The sequence below is a fragment of the Echinops telfairi genome, unplaced genomic scaffold (assembly GCF_000313985.2).
Source record: "Echinops telfairi isolate 266 unplaced genomic scaffold, ASM31398v2 ScPeMD7_23;HRSCAF=83, whole genome shotgun sequence".
Taxonomy (NCBI): Eukaryota; Metazoa; Chordata; class Mammalia; order Afrosoricida; family Tenrecidae; genus Echinops; species Echinops telfairi.
Genome location: NW_022103920.1, coordinates 33,771,974 through 33,797,487, shown reverse-complemented (window position 1 = coordinate 33,797,487; position 25,514 = coordinate 33,771,974). Strand labels below are relative to the sequence as shown.

The following is a 25,514-nucleotide window of genomic DNA, read 5'->3' as shown; positions in this document are numbered from 1 at the left end:
GAAAGGGTCATTCAACCCCCAGAGGGGTCGCGACCCACCAGATTGAGAATCACTGGTCTAGAAGATTATACCTCCTACTGATCACACTATGCTTATTAATGGGTTGGAAAATGGCAGGTGAGCTCTTGTGTTTTTTTAAAGAGATTCCTTGGATGATAAGTCCAGGGTACGGTATGGCACTGATGAACCACATGACTATCCTCTAGTTCTTTTAAGATTTCCTTCCCTTTCTATGAAGGCCCTTATGCAATATGTTTCATTAATCATGTTAGATTTGCGTATGTTCATTTGTACATTTAAGGTCACTCGGTACATGGTAGTCAAGATGGATGACCCCTCAGAGAAACTGACAGGACAAGGGTTCCCTGGGGGTACAGGAAGTGGGGGGAGGATGGAGGAAGGTAGGGAGAGGGGAGTTAACAGCATCAATGATTATAAAACCCCACCCATAATAAACATTTATCACATATAAAAAAAAAAACCCACCCGATGGGATTGAACAATAGAACTGTATGGAAAGGGAACTTCCTTGTTAATCTGACCTTCTGTGTTTTCTTCCACAAGAATGCTTTGAAGACTGACACTAACCGTGGCAGGATACATAGAAATAGCAGTTTCTCCAGATTTATTGTCTCTCAGTCCTGACCCTCTAATACCACATAAGGTCCTTGGGAAGCAGAATTGACAACAACCCCGTCCCCCTACCCCATTTCAAACAGGCAACTGACAGCTAACATGTGTAATTCAGCAGACGGAAGCTGAACTCAATTATTCTTACTTCCATGTGTAAAACTCCATTGTTGTCAGGTGCAACGAGTATTAAATAGTCAGCAATCTCATGTGACATAAGGTTTTCTTGGCTGTACTCTTTTTGGAAGGTACTAACCCATTGCCAATCGATTAGTACACCATGAGTACTAATCGATTCCGACTCATGGTGACCCTATGGGTTTTGGAGGCTGTAAACTTTTAAGGGACCAGTGAGACCTCATCTTTCTCCCACAGAGAGGGTGGCGGGTTTGAACTGTTGACCTTGTGAGTAGCAGTCTGACGCTGACCTGACAGCACCACCATGGCTCGTTGGCTGAGCCGCTGCACTGGGCTGGGTTCAAACCTATAACTTTCAGTAGTTAGCAATCAAGGGTTTAAATGTTGCAACCTACTGAGGAACATGTCTCAAATGTCCTGATAGGTGAGAAGAAAGGCAAATTGGGCCAGAGAGCTTCATCAAGGTCCAAGAGCAGACAAGACCTGGTGGTTAGTGGGCCTCACACCTATTCCATGACTCTGCTCCAAGAGATGGCGGCAGGGCCAAAGGCTAGCCTCTCGCCACCGAGGCCCAGGACAAGTTGCCTGGTGACTGAGAGGGTCTCTCTGCTGCCTTGACACTGTCTAAGACATCACACTTTTGCACTGTACTAGGGTGTGTGAGGTGGACAGGGGCGGTCGGGGAGCGGGGAGTGTTGGGGGACCAAAATGAAATGCAAACTCACTGCCATTGAAGGATGCTGACTCTGAGAGACTGTATCAGCAGGGCAAACCTGCTGTGGGTTTCGAGACGACCACTCTTTATGGAGCAGCTGGTGGTTTCCAACTGCTGACCTTGTGGTGCTGAGCCCAATGTGTTCCCACGGGGCCACCAGGGTTTCTCCTCAGAGCTGTCACACTCCTATTTTTTGGAGCCCTGGCAGCACTGTTAAGTAAGGGATGAACTATTAATTGCAAGGTCGGCAGTTCAAATTCAGACACCCCACCCAGGGAGAAAGATGAGGCTCTCTGCTCTGGAAACCCAAGGTTGCTATGACTCAGAATCGGCTTTGGCCTTTCCTGCATGATGCATTATTTGGCCTATCTAATGAAGAATGCCGTTACAGCCATCTAGCTTTTTTTCCACTGTTGGCTTGAACATCTCTGAGTCTCTTCTAAAAAAAAAAATCTGTTACCATCAGGGACATTTTATTTTATTTTATTTTTTTGCTACATGCATGACTTTGATGATTTTTTTTTCTTTTTTAACATTTTATTAGGGGCTCATACAACTGTTATCCCAATCCATACACACATCAATTGTGTAAAGCGCATTTGTACATCGTTTCTCAAAACATTTTCTCTCCATTTAAACCCCCGACATTAGGTCCTCATTTTCCCCCTCCCTCCCCGCTCCCCCCCATCAGGGACATTTTAGAATCTGTCTTTCCTCTCAAGGTTTTCATGATGAAAAAAATTTAATGCGTATATAGAATTAAGACAGAATAGTAGGCACCCATAACCAAGTTATTATAATTATTAACATTCCTGTCAATTCTCCTTTTCGTTCCCCCCATTTCTGCAGTATGTTAAAGCAAGTTTAAGACAGCGGTCATTCTGTGGGTGAATAATTCAGTTAAAAACTTCACCCTCATCCAGTCAATGCTGATGTCATTGCAACTCTAGAGGAGAGCGCAGTCCTCCCTGTGGGTTTCCGAGATCCTAACTCTTTATGGAAGTCGCAAGCCCTCGCTTTCTCCCACAGAGTGGCTGGTGGTTTTGAACTGCCTACCTTGTGGACTGCAGCCCAATGCATAACCACTCTGCCACCAGAGAGCCCAATAATTCTGTGGCCCCTTTAAAATAGGGCATTTTGCAAACATAGAACCAGCATGCTGCTATCACACCAAACAAAAGCAAATAATATGTCTTTAATATAAAACCCAATGTATATACAAGTCTCCCCAATTGTCTTCAGACACATCATTTACAGTACCCTTCTCCCCCCCCCATTCAAACACTACTGGCTGATAGCCTGACGTTCTTATAGTCAGTTAGAGGGTCCCTGGGCAGGAATTCAAGAGGACAGCCTTATTTGTTGTACACACACGTGGAGCATTCAGATTCTGTGCAAACCGGAACAAGCTCTCCAACCATAGCAAATTTCATTCCTAACCGACCAGTGAAGCAAACTTGCGAACTATGTATGGCAACAGCAAAATAAACTTGATTCAGATGGTTCTTTTTCCCGTCTCTAATCGGCAGGCACATGGTCTTGTTTTGAAGTATTTGGGGCACCTGCTCCTTGGGCTGTTAGTGGTTTATATTTATGCACACAGAACAGTGTGCTAGGGAACGACTGATTTTCCTACAGCAGTTACACGACGCTGTGCTTGCAAATGTGGGAGAAAGAGCCCGCATCTTATTTAGTAATGTTAGTTCACCTAAAAATAGAAAGGGGGTAAACAACAATGGCAGCAGCAACTCCACCTTGCTTAAGATGCATGCCAAAGGTGGGTCACAGACGTAAAGACTTCACCCCTTTCCTTGGGGACTCCCCCGGGTAGGTACAAATGGATCGAATTTGGGGGTGAGCTGGGGATGGGGTGAATGTGCCTTTTCTTCTCTCTGAACAGAATAATTCTAGCCCTAAAACTTTGGAAAGGAAAATATTGAACAAGAACACAGTGAAGATGGAGTGTTTACTTATCGCTACCTGGTCTGTGCTCTTTAAACATAAAATTATTTTAATTATATGATGAGAGTAATGTTGTGTCTCATGCGCCATATGCAGCGGAGACAAGCAGCATAATTTAATTTCAAGCTGCAGTGAGGACCTGGGAATCTGTCGGCTTTGGAAGAGTTGGTATTCCTAAAGGAACAAAGCCTCTGCTATGTAATAGGTGGGGCTTCACGTGTTGCCCTTGGACAAAAATGTCTTGGGTTTGGTTCCATTACACAGAATGGAACCAAAACACCAAACTCGCTGTCATGGAGGCATTGCTGACTCAGAGCGACCCCTGTGGGTTTCCAAGACCATGACCAACTGTTTACAGGAGGAAAAAACTCAGTCTCTCTCTGAGTTGCTAGTAGTTTTGAACTGCTGACCATGCAGATTGCAGCCCAACGTGTAACCACTACGTCACCAGGGGTGCTGAAGCATAAACTGGCAAAACCACTTACTCATTCCTGCAGAGACAAAAGCAGGCCCTGCTTGGATGACAGCCACAAGAGAGAGGGGAGAGAAGATAAGAAATCAGGATGGGCTCCCCACCTCCAATTCTAGGTGCAAAGTACACAAATATTTACTTACTTTCAAGGGAAAAACTTTCTCTGTGTAATAATCACTGTAAAGGCACACTTTCTCTGTGTAAATAATCACTGTAAAGGCACACTTAGTGTCACCGATACATCATCACGGAATTTTAGAATTAGGCTCTATTTCATATCACTGAATGCCATATTAAGAAACAGAACTTTTGGACACATATGGACCATGCTTTCTTTGTATCTCAGAAAACACCTTGCACAGAGTCAGTGCTTCAGAAACGTGGTTGAACTGAATTTACTGGCAGGTTCTATGAAAATGTAGAAATGTGATTACTTGAAGAAACTCTCCTCTAGCATTCAAAATGCTCAACAGGGCACAATTATAGGGTAACCGAACTGTAACTAATGTGTTTTGATATTCTTAAATAACAAGCTGATTTAGCAGCTAGAAAGGGTGTCAAGGTAATACCCCCAATACTTTTTTTTTTCTTATCATTGTCTTAAAATACATATGGGATGAGAGGACCTGTGAACATCATCTACTTCTAGCTGTTTAACAGCAATGACCTTTAAAACGTTGCTAATGTCTTGGGAGTTTGAAAAAAAGTCATGAGACGATTCTAGAGATATTCTAGAGATATAGCATAGGCACTATGGAATACAACAGCCATTTTTATATGCCCTGCACACACAATTTCCTTATTGGGGATAGGAGCTGGAAAATTCCATGCTGGGGATTTGATGGTGGAGTTTCGAGCTGGAAAAATCAGGGAAGGGGACAGCATTGTCTAGGGCAGTGATTTCTTATCTCTAGCCAAGCACAAAGAATCATTTGGAGAACAAGGTAAAATGTGGGTTTCTATGCCCCACTATCAGCTCGCTTGCTTTCAGCAGGTCTGGGGTGGAGTTAGGAAAGTCACTTGTCTTAAAAACTTTCCGCCTTGGCTGAAGCAGCGGAGCCACTTTGCATACTGAAAAAAGAATGCTTCGCGGGGGCCAATGTGCTGCAAACATTTTCTGTCTCACTAAGTCTGGGTAAAGCTGACAGAGGAAATTAAAAATGAAAACCAGAGAGGTAGACGGCTTTTTGTTTTCGGATAAAGACTAAATAGAAGGGTTTGTAGAGTGTACAGTGATATCGTTACGGCGTGATTAAAAGCTGTGGTCAGATTAATTTAGCCAGACCAACAGTCTGGTCCCACTTCCCTAGTCCCTGCACCTGATAAAGGTTGATGTGAAAATCATTGTCTACTGGGAGAAACCTCCCAGGGTTTGGAATCTTAACCCAACCACGTCAGTCCTGGCCTTTAATTTTGACTCCTAGAGGAGCCTCAATAAACCCAAGGATTATCAATCAGCATTTAAACCAGGGCCTTGAATTGATTCAGCTTGGTTCATTCATGATGATGAAGCAACACCAGAATTAACCCAAAGGACTGAAATGTGGGTGAACCAGGACATGAAGTGGAATGGGAGAAATTGTGGATTGAAGCCCTGCTAAGAATTGAATCTCCCGCTTAGAACAAGGCAGCACACACACACACAGCAACTCACTGTCTTGATCGACTGAGTCGAAAGCAAGAGCAAATCCTGCAGCTGACTATGTTGCTGTGAAGAAGTACCACTTTCCGCCGTCCTGGCAACCACCAAATGCCATGCATCAGGCTGCTGGAAGGGCTCACCACACCTCTTCTGAGCCCTCCGTTCCAGGGCTTCCATCCATAGTTTTTCCCTGTCCTGGTTCACATTTCTGATAACTCAACATTTAAAAAATTGGTTCTGTCCCGGTTTCGTGTGACTGACCATGACTGAGCCAGTTTAAACTAGTTGGAGCCCAAATATTAATGCAGCACTCTTTGGAAAACATCTGACTAAATTAATGTCAAGTACAAAATGAATGCCGAAAATGCCCTGAGTTGCTTTGGGACGAGAAGGACACAAATAATAAATAAAACATGAAAACTTACAGGAGCACTCTTCAAGGTATGCAAAATTTGAAACTCATGTTTTAGCAGATATTAAGGACAAAGCATGAACTTGGTTTGGCCTTGTTGAAGTAGAAATTGCTTTTAAGATGATAAATACAATTGTTTTTAAGCACCAGTAAACATTGAAGATTGAGCAGTTAAACACAGAAAGTTCCCTAACTTGTTATTTATAATAGCAACAATCCTGGTTAGAAATAATGGCTCTATTTTCACTCACAGAAAACAAATCCTGCTATCTCCAAATCATACTCGTGTCAGCCCGAGAGAGACAAGCTTTCAGATTAATACACATTCAATTCAAATAGGTCAATCTGTTTTATAAACCACCAGGAGAAACTATTATCCAGGAATAGTGACTGACTACAAACGTGCAGAGTTAACATACTGAACAGATACATGGGTCTCTAGAAGGAGACTTTATGCCAATCAGATTTTGAAACAATTTATTTTCCAAATATTATTCTCGTCTGTACCACCAGATTGGGGCCATCAATGTGCAGGAATAATGCTTGATCTGCAATGGTAGATTAACAACATTGGGTCGAACAGTCTCTTAGCAACTGCAGATGCCTGTAAAATCCTTTGATTAGGCAACTTAAAAACATTTTTTAGATCATTTTATGGGGGGCTCTTACAGCTCTTGTTATGATCCATACATCAATGGTATCTGACATATTAGTACAAATATTGCCATCGTTCTTTTCTAGACATTTACTCTCAATTGAGCCCTTGGGATCAGCCTCTTTTTACCTCCCCACCTCTTCACCCTCGTAGCCCCTTGATAGAGTATAGATTGTATTATTTTCATATCTCACACTGACTGCTGTCTCCCTTCCACTCTGGTTTCTGTTGATCTTCCCCCTGGATGGGGGGGTGTGGTTATGTGCCATTCATTGTGGTCGGTGCCCCTCTCCCTCCCCACCTCTCCCACCTTCCCCCCTACCCTTTTGGTATCTCTAGTCCCATTCCTGTTCCTGGGTTCCATGTGTGCTAAGTTTTATCTCTTGGTTAGGCAACTTTTTTTTTTTTTTAACATTTTATTAGGGGCTCATACAACTGTTATCCCAATCCATACACACATCAATTGTGTAAAGCGCATTTGTACATCGTTTCTCAAAACATTTTCTCTCCATTTAAACCCCCGACATTAGGTCCTCATTTTTCCCCTCCCTCCCCGCTCCCGCATGAGCCCTTGATAGTTTATAAATGGGTATTTTGTCATATCTTGCCCTGTCCGACTTCTCCCTTCATCCACTTTTCGGTTGTCTTGTCCCCCAGGGAGGAGGTCACACACAGTTCCATGTAATCGGTTCCCTCTTTCCTACCCATTCTCCCTTTACCCTCCCTGTTTTGCCACTCACACCACTGGTCCTATAGGGCTCATCCGTCCTGGATTCCCTGTATTTTCAGTTCCTATCAGTACCAGTGTAGGTTAGGCAACTTTTTATGATATAGGTCAAAGACTTCAAGTTTTAAGAGTAGTGATACTCAAGTAAACATTTCACAGCATTTAATTTATTATAATCTGTATCCTCAATTTAGAGCCCCCCAAATTTTAGTTATAGCACCAAGTTCTGAATGTTCGCATATCGCTAGAAATTATGTGTATATTATTAGAGCAATGCTAGATTATAAAATTCATCATTCATTAATAATGAAACATGCAAGTGATTTTTCAGACACCAATTTAAAGAATTAGGCTGTAGTCCTAATTCAGTGCCAAAGTGTCAATGACTTTCCCGAGATATCTTTATTGGTGTAGACGTTTGATTTCCAATGCTGTCTCTGGGAATTTGCCCTGCTTCATTTGCAGGCTTACACATGCAATGACTTCTCTTTCCATCTCTTACCTAGGTTTTGCCACATGCTGAATATTTCACAGCCCATTGTTACCCGCATGTCACCGTACCTGAAATAGAACAACAATGAACACAAAACCTCGCAAATGAAGCAGTATTGTGTTTTTAGTAGCCAATCTACCGTCCCACAATAGAAGGCAAGTATCTTTTTAAAAAATATGACTGTGGTAAAATATAGGTATGTGTCACTTAACTTACATTTGGGAAACACCCCACTGCATACACTTCAGGGGTCCCATAGGGGTGTGTGTGTGTGTTTGTGTGTGTGTATTCTCTTTCAAAGGGAAAGCAGACCTCTTAATTGGTTGAAAGGCCAATACAGATTCTTGCTTCACTGCCCCAGGGGTGGGATACAGGCAGGTGACACAGAGGCAAGAGTGCAGGCCTGCAGGAGAAGGGAGCCGTGGGCCTGGGCTGCTCTTGCTGCTCAGACAGGTGACACAGCAGGTTGGGCTGGCTGCACTCAGCACCTTGCCAATCACCTCCTCTTGCTCTGCTCCCACTCCACCTTCTTAGCTGCCGCTGTAGCACCTGATCCTCCTGCCTCGGCCGGAAGCTCCAGAAGCAGTCGCAGCGGCAATGAAGACAACAGGAAGCAGGCTCCCATAATGTGTTAATATGTTATTTGCACAATGTCCAAATCACATAACATCCTATGTCACAGAACATGTCGTGGACATTAAGTGACACCTATCTATATGTATAACAAAAAGTTTGCTCTTCGGACTATTTTTAAGTGTACAATTCAGTGACACTAATTACATTCACAATGCTGTAGAAACATCATGACTATCTAACTTGTATATCTTATTCTCATCTCTTCAAATGCTAGCTCTCAACCCATTAAGCAATAGCTCTTCATTCCCTTCCTCCGCAGCCTGGTCACCCTTTAATGGAAATATGCTTTTAACTAAAGATATGTAATATGCATGTCTTGATAGCTCTAATTCAAAACCTTATAAAAAGCCTGCAGTAAAACAGATTTGTTTGTTTTTGCATCTATAAAATATTTAAATCTTGAAAGACTAGGATCAGAAAAAATATTCCAAAGAAAGTTTGAGGTTCTGCAATTTCCAAAAACAGATTATGTCCTGTCGTGTTGGCCATTGCTCCTCCACGGTGTGGTCTCCAGTTGTGGGTGTTAGTTATGAACCACATAAGCCAAACACCCTTCAAGAGACACAATCTCATCTTCTCACTGGATTCTGCGCTGGTACTTACTTTTCTAACACCTTTTTCTTTTTGGATGGTGTGAACATCTCCAATTGCAGACACAACTGGTTTATAAAAATGACCGCGAGGTAAAAGTAGGAATCCCAGATCTGAAATGACAACAAATACTTACATACTTTGATGGTACAAAAGTATTTGTGGATGGAATGACATGCAGTTTTGGACTTGCTTTATAGGTTCTATGTGAATAGGAATAAAGTTGATAATAATCACAACTGGATATATGCCCGGGGGTGGGGGGGTTTCATGATACGATTCTCTCTACTTCCATATATATTTGAAAATTCTAAACAAATAAATACTATTCATGTTGGTGTTGCTTCAATGCCATATTCCAGGTTTAATGAGCTCTTTGACGGATGCTCGATTGGAGACGTGTTGGTACTTTTATAACATATCTATGTATCTCCAGGGAGGTACAGGATGAATTACTTTATACTTTTGTGAATTCATTTTTAGAACACCTTTTAATTTAGAACTTTAAAATATGCATAGACTTCTTAGGATATGCTAATTGATTTAAATTCAGAAAGTATATGAAATTTCCTGGCTAACAAATCTTTTGAGTCTAAGTTTTCTTATAACAAAAACAGCATGAGAAAAAGATTAAAATAAGACAACCAGAAATAAATTTAACCAAAATATGTAGAACATAATGGGAAAAAACTACTTTTGTACTGATGTCATGTAAAACAAAAGACCAACGACAAACCAGGAAAAGCATAGCAAATAATGCCATGTATTCATGAGGTCAGAAAAAAAAGAATATGATAAATCCTCCAAAAATAATGAGCCAAGGTCAAGGGCAATCCACAAAATAAGATTTTTTTTCTATAACAAGCTGCCAAAGAAAATAGATGAGAACAAAACTGAAAATCCCCCCACCCCTTATCAATCTGGCACTGATACAGGGAAAACAGGCTAATAAAAAGTACAAATGTGAACTCAGCCACTTCAGTTATGAAAAACTTACCTACAGACATACTTAGGGATGTACACAATGTTTGAGTTTTTAAGATGCACATAATAACAGAAATTAAATGAATCCATAAAAACCACTACCAAAAAAGTAGGTTTCCAATTATGTAATTTTAACATATTATTAGTACAAAATGATATGACGAAATCTAACATAGTCATTACAATTACATTGGTTTTCATTTTCCTTGTATTCTTCCATATTTTCTAATTATCAAACCAGAAAATTCCATTGAATGTTCAATAAGAAAAAATGTTACTGTAAAGCGAATAAGAAGCAAAATGCCACCAGCACAGGGAAACAATTAGGACTGGCAGCCAGTGGAGCACGGCCCATCTCGGTCAGCCATGTGTCCGCGCCATTTGAAAGAGAGCCTATCATAAATTCTCAGGCACCATGGCTTCCTCCAGATTATGCCACAGAGGCACAGAAAGTTTCACCATTAAGAAGCTTACAAATCTTTGTTTTCTCCTTCTCAAAATTTCATTTTAAAAACCAGGAATATGGAACAGTCAAGGAATAAAAGAATTATTTTATAGATGTTTTCTTTACAGGTGTCTATTGGAGGAAATATCTTTTAAAAATGTTCTAAGTCTCTTTGGTTATGCACGGGGATTAAAGAGTAAGAATTCAAATAGATGGCAATAAAGAATTGCTTCCTAAGCACTATTTCCCCCTGGTTGATGTGCATTCACATAGCCCTGACTTATTCACAGCATAATGAAAACATCTAATATTACAATTAATTAAAACAAGAGTAATGTAAGTAGTAAGAACAAAGTTATTTAGTGGTTAAAAAAAAAACTAAACTACCTTCCTAAAGTACCATGCAAGACAGTTATCAAAGTGGATACTTACCTTATAGTCAAAGTTTTCATTTAAGAAGTTCTTACGCAGAGCATCTGAGAGGTACAGAACTGTTGTAATAATAACACTAGTGATAGAGAGAAAAACATGTTGAAAACTTAATATTAGTGAAACTTTGTTATGAGATAAAGTGGGTAACAAACAAGATAAAAGAATATCTGGGAAAACATTTCATAATTCATATCTGAAACAAAAGAGAAAAGAGATGCCAGGCTGGCCACACCCCTGCTGCCCCGTCACCCCTAGATCTGTTACCAATCTCAGTGGCTTTATAAAATTATACACAGGAAAATCTATGGATTCATCTAATTCAAGAAAAACTACTTTAGTATCTTTATGTCTTGTAATGTTTTTATTAATTTCTGAATAAGGCATAGTGACTTAATACAAATATAATATTCCATAAATTAAAATGAAAGATGCTTTTAAAAATGGAGGAACAAGAAAAAGAAGGGCACGCAAAGATGGAATGAAAAACTAAACCCACTGCTCTCAAACAGTCAACTCAAAGAGACCCTGTATCGTGAGTGTTCTTCTCAGAATGTAAATCTTAACAGGAGCAGTCAGCCTCATTTTTCTTCCATGTCATGACTGATGGATTCGAACCACTGATCTTGTAGTTAGTGGCCTAACACTTATCCCCAGCACCACCAGGGATAGAAAGAAAAGCAAATAGAACTCATAGCCATCTAGTCGACTGTGACTCATAGCACCTAAACATAGGGTCTCTGAGGCTGTAACTCTTGATGATAGCAGAGTCTCATCTTTCTCCCTCAGAACAGTTGGTGGGTTTGAACTGCTGACTTCATGTTTAAGTGTCTAAATCTTCAACCAGTTATGAAAACGTGTAAATAGAATAAAATGAATGGTTTTATTGAGTATTTATTTAATTTCTCCGCTCTGCTTTTTATCATGCAAAGTGTTAAGGGGCATGGAAATCCCAGGGCTCAGAGTCCCTCTCTCAAGCTGCCACAAAGGAAACCATTACAGAGAGTGAACGCGTGCATGATCAGGACTAATCCATGTGGAACTGGCAGTGAGTGTTGGAGCAAATCAGAGAACAGAGCATTTTCAGGACCAGAGAAGTTAGGATTAGGAAAAGCTTAAGAGAGGGAACATATAAAATCATACATATTTTCTGACATGATTAAAACATGTGTCTAGATAAGCATCCAGAGACCATAGCTCACTTAGTGATAAAGAAAAAGGATTTGGTGAGCATTTCTCTTTATTCTTGAGTTCTACAGTGTGTTTTAAATCTCACTGTTACAGCTAGAAGGATTTTGCAGCAATGGGATGGAGATGGCACCTGACAATTACCATCAGGTCCTAGGATTCTGATGAGATAAATGTCAGGCACGCCTCTAGCTTCCAACCTACTTGATCAACTTGCACACCAGTGCCCCACCCTGGGCACTCTACTCTGCTGCATTTGGTCATTCGTTGCAATGGCCCCACAGAAGTCACAGACAATGTTGATGATTGCTGAGGTTTATTAGGGAAGTTGGCGGGTTAAAATCCAGGATCAGGGACAGCAGTTCTCTGGTCAGTAGTGCCTCTTCTCAGCCTCGCCTGAAGGCACACTTCTCTCTGGGCCTCAGCCCCTCAGCCATGGAGTCCCATGGCTTCTGTCAGGCTCAAGAAAGTATCACAGAGCTCATCCAGCACTTCTGATCAACGTGCAAAGGACACACAGCTCCACCATATGCCTCAGCTCCCAGCCGCTCAGCTCCAGCACCAGGACAAACCGACCTCTACAGCTCAATGCCTGGTGGCCGTGCGTTCCACTTTACTTGTTCTGTGATCCGTGGACCCGCTGCTCGGTTCTGTGCTCTTGATACCACTGCCTCTGCTGCTGCTGTCTCTCCTGTTTCCCAGTCGCAGGTGCCTCCGCTCTGTCTCATGGATCGAGGAGGTTCAGCACAGGAATCTCAGGATCCACACGATGGGCTTCACTCGGAGCTCTTCCACCTCGATGGTCATGAGACCCCTGCTCCTGCTTCCGAAACGGCTTGTTTCAGAGCCAGCTGGCCAGAAAAACTGACCCAGGTCCACCTTAGAGTTTCACACACCCTATTTGCAGGGCTCCCACTCAATCGTTTGGTGGGAGTTACAAAGACTATGGCTAGAAGAGTCATAACAAGTAATTTCATTATTATTAACAGATCATTTTATTGGGGCTCTGACAACTCTTATGACAGCCCATACATCAATTGCATCAGGCATATTTGTACAGATGATGCCGTCCTTCTTCTCTAGCCACTTACCTCCTATTGAACCCTTGGTATCAGCTGGTTTTTCTCACCACTACCCCCCCACTCATGGTCCCTTGAAAGATTATAAATTATTATTTTCATATCGCACGCTCTCCCTTACCCTATAATTTCTGTTGTTCTTCCCCCTGGAGAAGGGTGTGTGGTTATGCGTCTATCATTGTGATCAGTTTCCCCTTCCTCCCCTCCTCTCCCCCACTTCCCCCTACCCTTCTGGTATAGCTATTCCCATTCCTGTTCCTAGATTCCATGTCTTTTGAGCTTTTATTGCATCTATAACTGTGTACATGCCCCGGTCTAGTCCAGAGTGAGAAGCAACACTGGGGTCATGATAGTGGGTGGTGGTGGTGAGGAAATCTCAAGGAACCAGAGGAATATTGTGTACTCCATTGGTGCTTTACTGCACCTTGGTTGACTCATCCCTTCCTCGAGACTCCTCTGTGGGGGGATGTTCCATTGTCTACAGATGGGCTTTGGGTAAGGTGACCAGACATCCCGCTTTTGGTAGGACAATCCCGATTTTTGGCAGTTTTAAAAAGTCCCGATTTTTGGAAAGAATGTACTACAAGCTAGGGAACAGTCTATTTGGTTCATATAGACCAAATTTTTAATCAAGAAACCCCACCCCACCCCCGTCAATGGTGTTCCGCTTTAAATCTGGTGGGGTCTCCGCTCAGACCCCCCTCATTCTGAACAATATGTTTTTGTTTGTTTGTTTGTTTGTTTGTTATGGATCTTCTGATGTCTGTCACCCAGTCCCGATGATGCCTCATGATTGCACCAGCTGGTGTGCTTTTTCCATGTGGTTTTGTTGCTTAACTGCTGGATGGCCGCTTGTTTAACTTCAAGCCTTTAAGACCCCAGACACTATATCTTTTAATAGCTAGACATCACCACATTTACTTATGCACCCATTTTGTTTTCAGCAATTGTGCCAAGGGGAGGGTGGTGAGTGGGGAGTGAGCATCACAAAATGCCAGTTTACTAGAATGAAGTGTTCTTGTATAGAGGGAGGGTATGCCCTGAGGCCCAAAGTCCATCCACAACCTCAGTGTATTGCCATATAAATATAGGTACTTGGTCAATACCTCTATTTTTATGGATTAATATATTTACATATGTACTATGCTTATACCTCTATCCATAGTTTTGCTTCCTGTTTCCCATTGCCTTCTTCCTGCCCCACCATCACGTTCCCCCTACTTCTGCCTCTTAGTACTTCCTCTCAGCTAGATCCCTGTTGTTCCAACACCCCCACGATCTCTCCATCCTCCTTGGTTTTGGTTTTAATTCCCTCATCGTTCTGCCTGTGGTGTTGTTGCTCACCATCGCCCCCACCTCCTCCCCCTAAGACCCTCTGCACCATCTGCCCTGTTGCTTTCTCCCCAAGCTTGCTTCCCATACCTGTCTTCTATAAGTAGGCACACCAACACTGACAGACCAAACAATCAGAAAACAAGCGTGAAAAAACGGAAAGAAAAAAAAGACAGAGAAAGGGAGAGAAAACACACAATTCCAGGTCTGTCTGCTGGCCTTTATGACTATCTCTCCCATGGTCCTGGGGGAATTCCAGGAGCTGCCCCTCCTAGCCTGAAGTCTATTTTGGGGCTCTTTAGGGACTTTGTGGTTTGGCTTTGCTCCAGTTGCTGATCTGTTATGCTCCCTTCTTGGTTTGCTCCGCTGTGGGGGTTCAGACTGCACTACCCCCCAGCTGTGTGTCTCCATTACTGTCTTCTGTCACAGTACGCTCCAGTAAGGGGACAACATGTCATGAGCTGTTGTCGGCCCACAGTCCTCTCTGTGCCTTAGCAGCTCCGTGCAGGGGCATTGTCCTCCAGGCTTGGTGTGCCAATATGGGCCCTAGCCGACTCTCCCTTTCTTTTTCCTTCTTGGTTTGCTTCCGTGTGGGCGTGCCATGTTGGCCCCTTTACCACACCTGTAGGGTTAGTGTTGCCCTCTCTCACACATACATCTCGGGAGGGGGCCAGTTGATCTCCCTTTTGACTCATTTAAAAAGTTGTTCTAGTTTTAGTATTTTTTATTTCTTTTCTATTGAGATTTTCCTGTTATTGTTAGTTGTTTGTTTTGTGAGTTTTCTGTACATTAAATCCTAGACAGGTAAATCTAGAGCCAGTAACTGGATCAATGGCTTCTTAAAAACCATTGGCAGGGGAGGTTGTGGGGAAACAGTGTGCTAATAATAAGAAACTGTTCTTAAATTGATGTAATAATGATTGCTAACTATGGATATGATTAAGCTATGAAACAGTATGATATGTTAAATCATTGGATTAAATACCAATACAACCTTTAAATTGGATTAAATACCAATAAAATACCAATAAATACCAATTAAATCATTAAATTGGATTAAATACCAATAAAACCTTTAAAAATATCAAATGCATTTACAATTGGCTCATTGAATGTTGTTAGTTGGCTTTGAGCCTTTTTCTGACTCACGGAGACCCCAGGCCCTAGGGTATTGGAACATTGTGATCCGAAAGTTTTCATTGACTGATTTTTTGAAAGTAGTGCACTAGACTCTCCCTGCTTCAAACGGGATGCTGTTCTATTCCAGTCTGAAAGGTCCAATGAAATCCATTCAGCAACCTAGCACCACAAGCCTCTCCTGACAAGTGCCTTTGCTTGAGGCGTGCGCATCGGCCTGGAATTAAACTCAGCTTTTCATCATGAAAAGAGGCAATGGTCATTCTCCCACTAAACAACACCGCCCCCAAATGGTTGTCTGAAATTGCATCATACTGAACTAAGAAAAGCAACTCTGTTGTTGGTGGGTGTCATCGAGTCAGCTCCAACCCAGAGCGACCCTACACACAACAGCGTAAAACAATGCAAGGTCTTGCCCCATCCTTACAATTGTCCCTATGTCTGACACCACTATACAGCCAGAGTGTCCATCTATTTCATCGAAGACCATCCTCTTCTTCACCGCCCATCCCTCCACTTTACCAAACAGATGTCCTTCTCCAGGGACTGGGGTCTCCTAATAATACATCCAAAGTAAAGAAGATGAAGTCTTGCCATTCTAGCCCCTAAGGAGCACTTTGGTCTCACTTCTTCCAAAGCAGATCAGTTTGTCCCTTTAGCAGTCCATAGTACTTTCAATATTCTTCTCCACCAAAACTTAAATGCATCTATGATTCGGTCTTCCTTAGTCAATAGCTAACTTTCACGTGCCTATGATGCAATAGAGAATACCATGGCTTGGGACAGGCATACATCATTCCTCAAAGAAACATCCTTGCTCTTCAATACTCTCAAGAGGTCTTGTGTGGCAGATTTACCTAATGCAATATGGTTTTTGATCTCTTGACTGCTGCTTCCATGAGCATTGATTGTGGATTCAAGTTAGATGAAATCTTTGAAAATTTCAACCTTTTCTGTATTTCTCATGATGTTAACTACTGGTCCAGTTTTGAGGATTTTAGTCTTCCTTACATTGCATTGTAATCCACCCTGAAGACTGCAATCTTTGATCTTCGTCAGCAAGTGCTTCAATTCATCCTCATTTTCAGCAATCAACGTTGAGCTTTTCTTCAATCCTGATGCTGCAGTCTCCCTCAGATGATCCAGCTTCTCTGATGATTTGCTCAGCATAGAAATTGAACACGTATGGTGAAGACAGCACAACCCTGATGCTCCCCTTACCTGATTGTAAAACATGCAGTGTTCTTTTGTTCTGACAGCACAACTCCCTTGTGATCCATATACAAGTTCCAAATGAGCACAATGAAGTGTTCTGGAATTCCCATTTGTGATAGGTAGGTTTATTGTGCCAACCTGGCCATTAAGAACATGTGGGATTAGGAAGGTCGCAGTTTGATTGGAGGGCAAGAGATAAATGGCTGTCTCTCTCTTGCTCTCTGGTGATCTGACCAGTGTACAGCTGCCTTAGCTAGTTCTCTGCCTCAACTTCTGAGTTACACTACCTGTGGTATACCCAACCTGTGGACCCTGTCACTAGAGCTTGAGGTTCCTTTGAGACCTGCTTTGCCACACTGCTGTATACATCGCTTGAGCTGGGGACTTCAGGAACCTGTCATCTGGCTGACTGTTGGTGATCTGCCCTGTTGTTTGTTGCCTGTGGCTGTACTGCCTGCATTGTTCTACAGAAGACTCAGCTGTCTGCTTCCTTAACCTTAGACCCAGCAGCCTTTGTGAGTTGAAGGACTTCCAGTATATTAGCTAATTTACTATAGTGAGTTGAACTGAGCCAACTGTACTTCTGTGTGGACTAATTAGCAGTTATAGTCCTACATGCTGTATATATATTACATATAATTATATATATAGATATATATACATATATAAATTGTAAGTGTCCTGGTTTTGTTTCTCTAGAGAACCCTAATACACCATTCGTCTCAAAGTTATTCAGTTTATTATGGTCCACACAGTCGAATGCCTTTGAATGTCAATGAAGCAGAAGTAAAAATCTCTGATATTCCCTGCTTTGAGCCAAGATCCGTGCAATGATATCCTTAGTTCCATGTCCTCTTCTGAATCCAACCTGAACGTCTGGCAGTTCCCTGTCTATGTGCTGCTACAACCATTATCGGATGATCTCAAGTAAAATTTTACTTGGGTGTGATATCAAAGATTGTTTTACAGTTTGAGCATTCTGTTGAGTTACCTTTCTTCGGAATGGGCACAAATATGTATCTCTTACAATCAGTTGGCTAGGTAGCTGTCTTCCAAATTTCCTGGCATAGATAAGTGAGTGCTTCCAGGGCTTCCTCAGATTTCTGAAACATTTCTGTGGATATTCCTTCAATTCCTGGAGCCTTGTTTTTGGCTAGTGCATTCAGTACAGCTTGACATTTTCCTTCAGCATCATTGGTTCTTGCTCATATGTTACTTCCTGAAATAGGATGTTGACTAGTTCTTTCTGGTACAGTGACTCTGTATTCTTTCCATCTTCTCTTGATGCTTCCTGCATCGTTCAGTATTTTGCCTCTAAAATCTTTCAAAATTGCGATTCAAGGCTTGAATTTTTTCTTGAGTTCTTTCAGTTTCAGATATACTGAGCATGTTTTTCCCTTTTAGTTTTATAGTTCTAGGTCCACTTATATTTCATTATAATATTTGACTTTATTTTCTCGAGCTCCCCTTTGAAATTTTCTATTCAGCTCCATGACTTCATCCTTTCTTCCATTTGCTTGAGCTACTCCACAATTAAGAGCACGTTTCACAGTCTCTTCTGGTGCCCACTTTCTTTCCTGCCTTTTTCATGACCTTATGCTTTCTTCATGAGTCTTCTGCCATTAGTGTTCAAGGCATCAAATCTGTTCTTGAGGTGGTCTCAAAACTCAGGGAGGCCACTATCTACAATCTAGTAAACATCGGTGATAGAACGAGATCAGTTTTCTAAAAATGACTGCCAAAAGCTAGAAATCTCTCTCAAGAACTCTACTCCAGATCCTTTCTGCTTATGTTTGTAACACTCGGGTGATGTCACAGAGGCTGTTCTCAGAGCTTTAATTGGACTCTGAGCATCAAGAATCAGCTCCCTACCAAACACACCTCCAAGGTACATAAAGGCACTTGATACATCATTGGGCCTTCATTTTAGTAGGTAACTGTGGAGCTTGGAGACTTTTATTTTTCCGCTTTACCCATAACCATGTGACTTCCTGAGCTTTATTCATGTACTCATGACTCAGTTTCTGACTACAAGGACATTTCAAATCTCAGTGTTCCAGTTAATAGCCAAGAAAGGCTTTACAATCTGCTACGGCAAACATTCAAAAGACTGATTTCTGTCCTAGACATGCAAGCACAGGTTCCCTCTTGAGAACCGTCATCTGCAAATACAGAATATAAATCGATGCACAAAAGAGAAGCCAGTGTACAGGAAGCCACGGTTAACTGCTTCATGGTTCTCCAGTTGCACCTCATCTCCTATAACTTATCCACTTGAAAATGACTTCAATCTGGTAACCAGCACAAGCAAAAATTATACATGTACTGAGAAAACATACTTAGTTGGGTAAACAGGGCATCAAAAATGCATATGTTTGCACACTGAAAAATGAAGGGCACCTAACCTGGAGTCCAATGGCTTCCTTACAACCTGGGAGGGTTGGGTGGAGAACAGAGAAACCGGGTGACTAACCATCAAGATTGTTAATTTCATGTAGTGGTTTCTCATTCAGTGTGCACAAGGATCACAGCGTGCATGAGATTTCAGGATCTTGCCACCACCTACAGCTTAGTGGGTTTGCAATGGGGGTCCAGTTAGGTGATTCCAAGACAGATGGGGTCATCATGCCTCGTTTTGAGATAGAGATAGAGATGACAGTGAAGAGAGACAAAGGGTGAAGTTTAGGGAACAACAACATTAGGGGAATTTGGCCTTGCATATCATTGGATCACTAAAGGCCAAATCTAATAAATGTTGGTGTGACAAGAGCCTTGAGACTCTATTTGAAACTATGCTTTGCTCTGTGTTATATTGGAGAATTCTAAGTGAAATGTTTTGAAGGACAGACTGGAAGGAGCTAGGCAGAGCTGATAGAAAACAGCAGTCCGGGTGGAGGACGCGGCATCAGCTGAAGCAGGAACACAGGAAGAGGAATGAGTTTGCTTTCAGGCAATTAAGCATGGAGAGTGGGCGAGGTAAAGAGAATGAAAGACTCGAAGTGGAGTGGCTTTAAAAATTCCATGGACTTCCTCCGTCAGGCAATAATTCAATCAGGCAACAGCCTCAGCTTTGAGATATGAACACAAATGCTCAAGAACTCTTTCCTTCAGGTATGCATCCTTGGGAATCTACCCTCACTGGGGGGTCCTTACAACTCTCCAGGAGATGTAGTGTGTGTATATTTTCACATCTTGTGCAAGCCATTCCATCTGTGACAACGATTTCAGTTTAGCACATGCATCTTCATAATACAGAGCTTTGATAAAAATAAAGACCTTACCACTCCTGGGATTATAAAATTCTTTAAGGATCACTGAATTCCACACTCAGCATCAATTCCAACTCACAGTGACCCTATAGGACAGAGAACTGCTCCTTTGGGTTTCTGAGCCTTTCCATCTTGCTCCTGTGACATGGCTGGTGGGTTCGAACTGCTGATCTTGTGGCCAGCAACTCACTGTGTATCCCACTATGCCATAATGATAAGTAAACAAATCAGCAAGGTAACAACACACACACTAGCAGCTGGGTTGATAGATGCTCAAGAGACTCCTACTGCCGCCCAGTCTTCAGGTTTTTAGGGCCTTGTCTACTCTGCCTTCCTTCCTGTTATTAAGAACAAATGGTTAATTCTCCTAGCTACAGTCAAGTTCTAGCACACCCCCCTTGGGGTGGACAATATTGCCCATTTGGGGAAACATTGGCTTAAACCAGGGGTGGGAAAACTTTTTCTGACAAGGGACATGTTGGTATCTATAACATCATTCTTGGGTCCCACTGGGCTAAACTTTAATGAACTCACCCTGCAATTGAATGACCTTTCTGGGTAGGGCTGCGACCTTAGCTGGTGTTGATGATTCCACAGTCCTTCTACGGCCCACAGGCTGCACGTTCTCCAGCTCCGGCTAGACTGAAAACCTCGGGGCCACTGGCCATTACTTTTCCTTTCTCCCTCACCTTTATCCAGCCCACCTTCATTCAAGTCCAATCACCTCTACCTCCAAAACCAAGCTCAAAATTGAACCGCATTTTCCTAATTTGATTGCTATCTACCTGCCCAAGCTATCATCGCTTACCTGGAATTTGGCCCGAACCTCCTAACTAATCTTCTCTGCTTTCGCTTTTGGCTTCCATGCCCCCAAATCTGGGCCACAACCTCCCCTTCCAACCGCAACTTTACTGGTTCCGTCCTTCCCCATACTTGATTCACATGACCATATTCTGCTGATCCCGGAATGTGCAATGATCCCTCTTCCCATGGATCAGTGTGTATGCTATTCCTGATGACAAGGGAATTTTTCCACTGACAGCTGTCTGTTTACTCACATGTCAGCTGTCAGTCCAGCTTTTCCTCCATCATGGAAGAATCTTCGTAGTCCAGCCCAGAACCAAGTCCCCTTGCTAAACACATTCATTATCATGATAGAACTGTGCCCTTTATCTTGACAGCACGTACTGTACCCAATAAGCATTGGGAAATGTTTTCAGAATGCGTGAGTCTTCGAATGAATAAGTGAATGAATGGCTCTTCCTGTATAAAAACTTTCGGTGTTACAAATCATTTCTCTGTCATACAGAGCTCTTTTGAAATTAAGATTGTTAGGACAATTGTCAACAAACACAACTCAAGCACTTGGTGGAATAGACAAAAAGCAAATGTACGATAGGCTAGAGGCCCCCTGACAAACGCAGTGGGAAAAGCATCTGATCTCATTATCCGACTGCACACCGAGAGAGGAGAGCCTCTATCAGCAGCAACGGGGGGTGGGGGGGTGGGGGGGGTGGTCCCATGGGGCAGGGGTCGGCCATGCCTCCTCTCTCCAAACCTCTTACTAGTTCCAGCACTGACCTCCCCTCTCATGTCATACTCTACTTTTCTGTGCGGTTCAATGCTTTGCTGCTGGGGCCATACAGAACTCTCTAACAATACTCGTGATTACAAGCTTTAATAGAGAAATGACTGGCTGTAATTGAGGAGCAGAAAGGGCTCCTTGGGGCCTTGAGCATTTCAGGCTCTTGAGTCCCTTGGACTGGCCTCTGTCCTGATTGGATAAGGGTTACATAGCTCTTTAACTCTATCGACAAGTGCTTGGAATTACTCCACTCAGCCAGGAAGCCTCATGCTAAAGCGGTTCAGCTCTCTAGTTTCAGACTGTGGCAGTATTATTCTACTGTATTTTGCAATTCATTTGGGAAGGGGGGAGAGAAGCTTGTTTCAAAGTGTCCTGTATTTTTGGTACTTAATGTTCATCTCCCTTATGTTCCTTCTTTCTCCGATAGAGCATTTGTCCCCATCAGAAACAACTATCAAGACTTAACACTGTGGGTATGATTCAAATTTGCAAGAAAGAAAAGGTACATTTTTTGGTCTTGGGGAATCTAGAATTTGCTTTTTCACCCAATAGGAGACTTCCACCCCCGAACAAAACAAACTCACTATCATCATATGGATTCTGATTCACAGTGACCCTATGCAGTTTCTGACGCTGTACAGCCTCATGGGAGCAGCCAGCCTCATCTTTCTCCTCTGGAGTAGCTGGCGGGTTTGAACCACTGACTTTGCTGTTAGTAGCCCAACAACTAACCAACAGTGCCACCAAGGCTACTTCCAACATTAGACATACAAGTCGAATTTAAAACAAAACAAAACATGAATCATCAGATGTTCTAATCAGTTTATAGTACAGCTTCACATATACCAGAGCCGCTGCTGGATAGCACAACTTAAGAGGGAAAAGGTTGGATGAATTTAATATATTTGATAACAATTGATAACAGAAAGGAATGAAACAAAGAAACATTTGGAGAAATAAGCTAATTGAGTTCAAGGGTGACTTCTCAGCTAGCTGTTATCAATTTGACAACATATTAAGTACCTCGCCGGAATGGGACTTAGGTTAAAAATGCCTCTCTGTGAGAACCCAACCAAATACCTGCCGAAGAAAGTAGCACGACCACTCCGGGAGCTTAGATCTGGAGTCTGCAATTTGCTTTTCCATAGTTGCTCAACGTTTTCGGCAAGGTAGGAATCTTTTCCTTCCAGTTTTACTTCCTTACAGACATACACACACACACCCCACACCCTGTGTGCTGTTGAGCTGATTCTGACTCACGGCAGCCCCGTGTGTGTCAAAGTAGAACTCAGCCCCATTGGGCTCAAGTGGCTGCTTTTCAGGCCTTTATTGTGAGGAGTCTGTAGGTGGACTTACAGCTCAAATTTTAAGTTAGCCACTGAGTATGTTAACTGCTTGTCCCGCCCTAGGACTCCAACAATATTTGAGATGCATAAGGTACAAATAAAACACAAATAGTGAAGCTTACCATGGTTCTACATTGCAAGAAAAATAAAGCAAGAAAAATCTCCAAAGGTTTGATAATTTGGATGGGAAAGGACGAAGGCTGTCCGATGAAGAGAGGAGGGGAGGGGAGCGCCAAGCATAGAGCAGGAGGTTTGTTCCAACTGGGTGGGTGCTTTGCCAGGGCCTGGAGTCCCGTCCATGCATTCAATGGAGGTGCAGCCACCAGCCGTCATCAGCGGAGAAGTAGTGCCATTCTCCTAGTTGCACTTACTTGGGTGGCAGTGCAATTTCTCAAAGGCTGCGGGCACTTCCCTTACACTGACTACTGGAGCAGCCTGGTGTCTAACCGGACTAGTCCTCGGAGCTCAGCTTAGACAAAGCCAGGCTCCTCTCTGGATGACACTGTTGAAGGAGATTCCGAATGCTACATGGCTATTGAAAAGCAGAATCTTTACTTCTGAGTCTGTTGCCCACTGATGTGACCAGGCTGTTTTCATAAACGGAATACAGAGTTTTAGGTGGGGCAGAGACAGCACTTAATATCATAAAGTACCTTGTTGTCATGGTTTTCAGCAAGTTTACAAAGAGCCTGTTTCTGCAAAGATGGCAATGTCACATTTCCGATTGAATTTCCATCACGGAAAATTCTAACTCAAGTCAAGAATGCGCCTCTGCACTCAGGACAGGAAGAATGCTACATGCTGATGCTTAGGGGTGATGCTGTGGGGAGCCCGAGCCCCTTCCCATCTGACTCCTTGGGTGATTTTGCAGCAAATAAGTTCAGCTATGTGAGGGAAAGCCCCCACATGAAAGTGCAGTGTCCGCACGTCTAGATGAACAGATTATCTGAATCTACTCGAGTATAAAACTAAATCTGTTAAATTCTAAAGAGAGCTATTTCAGTAGTCTCAATTAGCCTTCAAAATGGAAAAGCTGCTTCGGGTGCTTATGTAAAATATAATATGCCATATTATACTATTTGTTATTTCACAAAGTTTTTTTTTTAACACATCATTTTAACAGTTCCAAGTCTGTAAATGTCTATTGCAGCAGAAGTCATGTTAGGCACAGCTGATCAAAACCAAAACTTGCATGCCTGGCACTCTCACCATCACCATGCCTGGGCTTCTGGCAAAGACATAAGGCAGCCTTGGCCCATGGCTCAATGCCTGGAGAGTCCAACCTTTATTCTGGGCCTGAGAGTGTTAAAGGTTGGAGGAGAGAAATGAGGGCAATGCAGACAAATATGGATTTGGAAAGTACGAAGACTTATGAAATAGGGTATGTAACAAGCTTGGAAGCGAAGACTGGGCAGGTTTCCTAAAGGACTGCATTTCATTTTGCGCCCTGAGATTACAGAGAGAGGAACACGAGAGAGCAGATAAAGCTGTGTCATTGTACTCTCTGGATCACTCGCTGACATCTGACTGTCCCTGAAAATCCCTTCCTGGATCCTAGTCCTTCAAGCACTGTCCTCGGGTCATTTCATTTTTGCTGTTTATACTCAGTATAAGCCCATCTTATTAACTCCCAGAGGCTCACATATACTGTATCTCAACAATTTCAATTGTTGATCTCAACAATTTCCCACAGATCTATCTAGTTTCTGCACCAGACTATTTCCACCTCTCTGCCAGCCCTGCCACTTAGATATATACTTTTTAAGAATCCATCCAGTGGATTCTGACTCAGAGGAACACGAGAGGACATGGGAGTTCACAACCCCACAGTGTTTCCACAGTTGCAACATCTTCATGGAAGCAGATTGCCACATCTCCCTCCTGCACCGTGGGTTCAAATTGGTGATCTTTCAGTTAGTGGTCAAGTGGTTTAAGGTAAAGTGAAGTAATAAAGATCAGTAAGAATGATACAAGTATCCAGAAATAGGGCACTGGTTAAATAAACTATAGTACATCTATCTATCTATTCAGTGGACTATCATGTATTTATAAGAGGGTTGGTGGTGGAGGGTCTCTACATATTAATAGGGAAAACTCAAAAATCCGCTGCCATCAAGTTGATTCTGGCTCATAGTGACCCTATGGGACAGAGCAGAGCTGCCCCTTCAGGTTTCTGAGGCTGTAACTCTTTATGGGTGCAGAAAGCCTCATCTTTCTCCCACAGACTGACTGGTGGGGTTGAACTACTGACCTTTTTCAACATATACGCTGTAACCTTATTTTGCTTTTTAAACAATGTTAATTTGTCACCGACTCAAGAGAATAATTACAATAAAAATTTAAATGGACAGAGAAAGTAGTTCAGAAGCAAAGAAAACGAAATTCAGAGTTTGGAGGTGGCAACCTTAAGGTCAGATGAAAACGATCGTTTC

At 42.5% G+C, this 25,514-nt stretch overlaps 1 protein-coding gene across 1 annotated transcript in view; it reads right to left on the bottom strand.

The window, feature by feature from the left end:
* DOCK4 (dedicator of cytokinesis 4) overlaps window positions 1-25,514 on the bottom strand; it is a 503,583-nt gene that overhangs the window by 77,080 nt on the left and 400,989 nt on the right. Inside the window, exons 28-30 of the mRNA XM_045288941.1 lie at window positions 10,935-11,010; window positions 9,086-9,186; window positions 7,825-7,914 (exon numbers count right to left, since the gene is read on the bottom strand). Of these exons, the coding sequence (XP_045144876.1) occupies window positions 7,825-7,914; window positions 9,086-9,186; window positions 10,935-11,010 (267 nt within the window). The remainder of the gene's footprint in view (window positions 1-7,824; window positions 7,915-9,085; window positions 9,187-10,934; window positions 11,011-25,514) is intronic.